The sequence below is a fragment of the Phycodurus eques genome, chromosome 9 (assembly GCF_024500275.1).
Source record: "Phycodurus eques isolate BA_2022a chromosome 9, UOR_Pequ_1.1, whole genome shotgun sequence".
NCBI lineage: Eukaryota > Metazoa > Chordata > Actinopteri > Syngnathiformes > Syngnathidae > Phycodurus > Phycodurus eques.
The window spans coordinates 15042030-15048747 of NC_084533.1; the positions used below are offsets into that span (position 1 = coordinate 15042030).

Below are 6718 nucleotides of genomic sequence, written 5' to 3' on the forward strand. Positions count from 1 at the left end.
AGTACAAAATCTCCTCCGTTGATGCTCATGTTACTTATATTAATTTCTGACTGAGGTATGGCAACACAATGATCCAAATCCAATAGTACTGTACCTTTGAAATGATGCCATATGTTTTGTTGTTGTTGCTGGCTTGTCCTTGAGTTCTGTATTTATGTGGTTGGTTGTGGAGCATTGAGTATAATCACACAAGTATAAACGAAAGGATCACTTTTAAACATACAAAGTCAAAGCACATTTATTCAAAGTGGTATAAAAAAATCATTTAAATGGACATATGCAAAAATAGGTATACTAGATAAATATATTACTTTCCTTCAATAAATATGTCATATAGCAATCATTGCAGACGACCTGCCCAACACAGGCCTTGCAGTACACAGTACATAAACATGAGGTATTTAATGGTCACTTTCTCCATCGTGTCAGGATCGTCACATCCAGCAAAGGCATACATTTGCATTCAAATTGGCCTCTTCTGCCACATCCACAATAAACAGAGGGGATACATTCATTGTTCTTCAAATGAAGCAGTAACTTGTCAGCACAGGTTAATAATTAGATTCCTTACCTAGGAAGCAAAATAAAGACATCTGGGAGGTCAACATTCCTGAGACTGCTATTTGCCCTCTGATTTGTTTTTAATAATTGATTGTGATTATCAAAAGCATTTGCCGTCATGTAGCAGAATCCTTTGAATTAAAAAAAATATATTCACATACATCCAACAGCCTCGCTGAGCAGTTATGCATCAATACTGCTTTGTTGGTAGCTGCCACATCTCCCCTTGAACTGACGTTGGGAAACAAGGTTACAAAGTCAAATGCACATTTAGTGCAGTGATACCAGCACCACTGTTTAAGAGTCACCAGTTGTTGAGTTGTTGTTTAAGTCAAGATATGCATGTCCCATTGTCTATACATCAGCAGCTAGGAGAGGTAGTGATGGGACTGTGGAGGAAGGAGAGCTGACTGGCAGATGAGTGCACTGGGATGGACACTGGGAAATTAAAGACGGAGCTGCCGTTGCCGATGGCCGGACTCCCGGCCTCCGACGAGCAAGTTGAGGAGGCTAGCACCTGAGACTCGAACTGGAGGAGCTGTCCCATGAAGCTGAAGTTGGGCGAGATGATGCTGCGGCGCTGCTTCACGAACTCGAAGGCCTCGTCCAGTTTGACGCGGTTGGTGCGCATGAGGTAGGCGAGGCAGATGGTGGCTGAGCGGGAGATGCCCGCTTGACAGTGGACGAACACACGACCACCGTTATTCCTAACCGAATCTGTACAGAGAGAAGGGGCGGCAAAATTAACACATTGCGATATGGGAGGTTATGCATGCAAGAAACATGATGGTCCCTACAGTTGCTATTTAAACTCAACAGCCCATTAAGACACGGGAGCACAGTTAATGGCCCTCCTGGGGTGTCAGACTGTGGGGGTCATACCAAAAGGGGGGTGGCCCATGTACACAAAGAAGGGGAACAACCCCCAACCCCCTGCACCCCACACACACACACACCCAGGCATATTGATCCGGGCGGAAGGCCGCCAGTGAGCAAGGAGAAATGGCCTTTTGTGAAGCCACAACAAAAGGACGGCAGAGAACCAAGCCAATCCCACTGTTGTCATGGCCTGGCACCTCATTTAAAAAGGAGGTGTGTGTTTGGGTGGGGCCTTTTCTACAGTTGAGTAGTGATGATGTAACCAAGAGGGCCATTGCTGAGCCAGCTGGTCAGTTTTTGGAGGGAACTTTTTCAAATTTAAATCCACTAGCGAAGGAGGGGGTGTTTTTTTGTTTTTGTGGGTAGCAGCTGTGACAGGCACTCACTGTGCTATTAACAGAGCATGAAAGCAGCGTCAAAAAAAGTACTGACCGATAAACTCAATCGCCTCGTTGAACCAGGAGCTTATATCCGCTTTGTGGTTGTCCTCTACAGGGATGCTCTTGTACAAAAATGAGTCCTCAAAGTGGTTGGGGCAGTTGGCGGAGACGTTTATAAGGGCAGTGATCCCCAGCATGTCCAGCCTGTCTTTTCGGGAAGCATGGTAAGCGCTACCCAGGTACAGGAAGGGCAAGATCTCCACAGGACCGCCCTAGGAAGAGGAAACGTAAACACAGTCAGTCAAGAAGGTGAACGAAAAACTCTTTGCTGTGATAGCGTTAAAAGAAAAGACACAAACCTGGTCATAAAGTGGTGTGTTGCATGGACTACAGCTCGGGTCTGCACTTCCTGGGTGGCTGGAGCTCAGAGGTAAACTGAGCCCCGGTGAGGGAGAAGGCTTGGTGCACATGTCTGGATACTCTTTGGAAAATGTGTCAAACCCACCTGAGGATTCAAAAAATAATCACAATAAGATCACACGTTGTGACCGCAAAACCAAAAAAAAAAAGGGAACAACTGCTCTGTAACAAGAGAGTCTGGCCTCTATTTCTGAATTGTTTACAGCAGCACCAGCTGGTATGGTGACAGCTGAAAACCACATTTGTTGCCACGCACGCACAAACACAACAAATACGAGCGAGGCATTTTCTATTACCTTTAAGTATAAAGACACTTGCTCCACAGGGGTCCCGGCAGAGGGCTGCCACAGCCAGCATCAAGGTCCCGTCTTTCTTGGCTTGGCTTAAGTCATAACTGTGATCGTCCAGAAGCACCACCGACTGATACTCGCCGGATAGGAGCCGGCTCCTGGTGTCCTCGTTGGGGACAATGTGTTCGAGCCCCAGGCCGCCCCTGGCTCGTCGTCGCACGATGGTGCTGAAGCGGACATTAGTGGAGGCCGCGATGTGGGACGCGTTAAATGACAGGAAAGAGCGGCAGTCCAGCACCAGGCAGCCCGGAGCGTCGGCGTCGGCCTCCAGCAGACCACGGAGGGACGCACAGTCGATGGTGGGCACCTCCATTATGACCATAGTAGGGCGACGGCAAAGAAAAGTTAAATCCAAATACATATAGCTTGAAGCTTGAGGCGGTGAAGAACTGCTGCTTGAGTTTCCTCTTTGTTCCGATTTAAAAAAAATTATAATAATCTTCAGATGAAAAAAGTAACTAAAAGTGCTCGTATCGTCTGTATCCCCTGTTGCTAGTTCTTCTTTCCTAGTGTGACTATAACAGCAGTTTACGGCTCTGTAACTGCGGGAGTCGCGTTTAAGCACTTTCTATATATACGGCCACAGCTTGTGAATGAGAGGCCACTGACGTCAACGCGCCCGCCCAGCCTGGCGTCCCGACAGACTTCATGACGTCAAAGGCACGCGCCCGCCCGCAGCGAATTTAGCCTCACGGGCGCGCGCATGCTTTCAGAACATTTTGGCCTGAGGCACGCACACGTCGTCCGTGTCCGCCTTCATTACCCAGCTGTCCTTGCTCAGCGCGGCCGGCACGTAGCAAGCGAAGTGGATGAAACTTTTTCCACACATCTTCCATTGCAGCAACTTTTTAGCTGTTGACCAAAGATGGCATAAGTATACTTAAGTAGAAGTGCAGATATTTGTGTGGGGTAAAAAAAAATACTCTGCAAAAAGTAAAAGTACTGATTCGACTTCTTTAATTTAAGTGAAAGTACAAAATTATACTCAGAAAAGTATTTAAGTACAAAAAAATAGATACAATACCCATTTTGATTTTAAAAAAAAACTGTTATATAAATCAAGCAGTAGCGAGCATTGGCTAAGGCTATCCTATCAAAAGAATGTGTTCCACAGCTGTCCCAATGTTGTGAACAGACAAAAATGTGAGCGAGAGAGAGACAGACAGACAGAAAGGAAGATACTTTTTTCATCCCTTAGGGGCTCATATATTGTCACAGCAGCAGTATTCACAACTGTACATCCATATTAATACATATAAGAATAACCACCAAAGTAAAAATGTTGGTCTCTGGTCCTAATACAGTATAAATATTGTCTATTGACAAATAGTGGCATATCTTGATTGTTATGTAAGCGCAAGGCTTGCTGGCATGTTTGCTATTATTGCATACCAGTCTTGGCCAAGATGGGCTGTACCAACGCAACGAGGGTGTGTCCTTTGACGTGACAACTTGGTGACTGAAAGTCGGTCTAAAGTTACGCCTGCTCAGACCACGTCTAACTTTTGGCACAAGGGAAACCGCTGGTATAACGGGATTTTGGTGAATTTGTTTAAGATGCCGGCAAACAGATGCCGAGCGCCGTGGACATATGTGTGGTGGTAGATTAAATGTATTTCATTCATAAATATGCGAACAGCAGACTTCAAACCCTCTGAATCATTGTCTAAATCAATATATTGATCCCATTTATTATTATTAGGATTATTACATCGTTTTAAATCATCCCACTGGCCAGCACACACAGTGGTACGAACAATGGGTGAGGATAGATCAAGTCCATGAGGTCGCCCACACCAGTGCAGATGTCCCACTTTGAAATGCGCTGGGGGTACACCGCTCCACGAAATAACCAAAACTGGTCCAAGAGTTATGCCAAGCGCATATGGATTTGCGCTATAGTCATGAAAATAGAGCCCACAGTGTTACATAAATAGTATGATACTGACTATAAAAGAAGATGACTGGATGGCTAGATATAATGGCTAACTCGTGAATTATGATTTGCCAGTATGTACTGTATCGTGTGTGAAAAAACCTATTGCATAATAATATTGCACACTGAAAGAATACACCTTATCTTTTGTTGGGTTTTTTTCTGACTAGATAGATAATTTGTGGATGCCAGAAGGTGGTTTTTTTTAGGCTGACACAAGACAACAAATTCACCACAAATCATTCTTGCAGCCTTAAATCAGGCCATGGGTGGGGAATATCTTTCTTTTCCGAATTTGTTGCTGTCATCCTTAATGATCCCGGATTCACGTTCTTCCATCTCACTGCTGTCCCTGTTTTTTTTTCCACCTTATAAGACCACCAAATTTAAATTGATCAAGATTTTCAATCGTGGTCGTGGTGGTACCGCTCTGTATTTACTTTTCCTCTTCGTCGTTTTTCAATTATAATTTTTTTTACCGGTACAACATGCCGTCATCCGTGGAGGTTGATAAAAGTAACAAGCCTATTTCAACAAAGTAGGGAGTAAAATGTAAAGAAAAAGTCAAGATGAAAAGTCATCAGAAAAATAAATAGTACAGATACCTGAAATATCTACTTATGTACAGGAATAAAACATTTGTATTTGATTACTTCCCACCACTCGTGTTGACTTTTATGTTAAGCCATTTTAATCCCTTGATGGTGACGTCATATCAAGAACATACTCATTGTTACGCAACTCGTAAAACTTACTATTGGTGAATGAATAGATGTGTTGTCTATTGTTAGTTAAAGACAATTATTACATTTACAGATTCAAATGTGTATACATATTTGTGATGGAGTGTTTTACACTTAAGATAATCCATATACACCATATTGTTGTAAGGTACTGTACTGTATTTACTCACTGAAACCAATGGTTGTACAATATCTATAGAGTGTGTGTAAGAGCATAAACAAATGCTAATATGTAGTAAAGTCATATGTTTTCCATCACTTTGAGGTAAATTATACTATAAACAAAATTTAAATGTATACCTAAACGTTTTTTAAGCAGAAGATTCTAAAACTATATAGCTATCAACTTTTTTTTCTTCTTCTATCATTCATGCATATTAACTGTTGTATAGTGAATATATGCTGTCCTGTATTTCGGTGTTACTATCTCCACTCCAGTAAATGAGGAATTTGTCGAATTTTCCATGATGTTACTGTATAACTGGATTTCTGTTTTGCCTCGTGACAAATAAGAAAATAATATGTAAATATCTGGCACGGGGGCCATAAACATTTATTCTTTGTTTTTATTAGTCGGGGGTACATAATGTTCAATGCCCCGAGAGTGAAGGCAAACCATAAAAGTTAATCACTGTATAGAAACCTCAAGTCCAGTAAATTTCCACACCATGAGTACCAAAACATGGGTCTTCCAGGAAGACAACAGCAGATGGACATCTTTTCGACCTGTCAACTGTGACCTAATTGAGACAGGGGAAATGTAACCTCAATGTCCAGAATGAAGCTTTATTTCACATTGATGACACTCACTCGGAGAAACCCTTTTCATTCGCTGCTTCGATTACTCAGACTGAGCACTGCTGTCTCATCGTCATGCAGGAGGTTCATTGTTGACAACAGGCGGAGGGTGTGACTTGAAGCTGCATAGGGTAACGCCAGACTGTTTTTTGTTGTGTAATGAGTGTTCAGTGACAAGACTCTTAAAAACAGGTCTTGTGGCTGTATATTGACTCCTCTTCAGCATGATTTTTGAGTTTCAGCTCAACATGCCTCACGGATTGATTCTGGAGTCATGCACCATTACTCATCCACCAGATGCAAATCATTAAAAGTATTGAGCAGTATTTGCTGTTGATTAGCTTACCTGAATCAGGTGACCCTGTGCAAAAGCAACAATTTGCTCCTGCCAATGGGATGGCCCACATCCCATGATACACTGGAAACTGTAGTTAATTACTGTATAATCCCTTTAAGGTATTTTACTGTATAGTACGTGGTAAATAAGTGTAGAATTTACAGGAATGTTTAACAGTGTACATCTATTCATAAATCCAGTTTTTTAGCATGCTCTTATCTTGGTGTACTTGTATGCGTACCAAGTTTAACTTATTCTTTTCAAAAGATTAGGGCTATGACCTCATTCTTACTTTAGAGAAACCTGAGTAGGAG

The 6718-nt window shown here is 42.6% G+C and overlaps 1 protein-coding gene across 1 annotated transcript; it reads right to left on the minus strand.

The window, feature by feature from the left end:
• Nucleotides 1-222: 222 nt before the first annotated feature.
• On the minus strand, nt 223-3152 carry dusp1 (dual specificity phosphatase 1). Its single transcript, XM_061686506.1, has 4 exons — nt 2537-3152; nt 2180-2325; nt 1873-2092; nt 223-1278 (listed from the first exon to the last, which is right to left on the minus strand). Exons 1-4 carry the CDS (start codon nt 2949-2951, stop codon nt 923-925), a joined length of 1137 nt encoding a protein of 378 aa, XP_061542490.1. The 5' UTR covers nt 2952-3152; the 3' UTR covers nt 223-922.
• Between the last annotated feature and the right edge of the window lie 3566 nt (nt 3153-6718).

Coding starts and splice junctions, on each gene's coding strand:
- dusp1 (XM_061686506.1), bottom strand. CDS start 2,951: ATGTATTTGGATTTAACTTTTCTTTGCCGTCGCCCTACTATGGTCATA. Junction 2,093..2,179: donor ACACACCACTTTATGACCAG/GTTTGTGTCTTT, acceptor TCCTCTTCCTAG/GGCGGTCCTGTGGAGATCTT. Junction 1,279..1,872: donor CGAGGCGATTGAGTTTATCG/GTCAGTACTTTT, acceptor CTCTCTGTACAG/ATTCGGTTAGGAATAACGGT.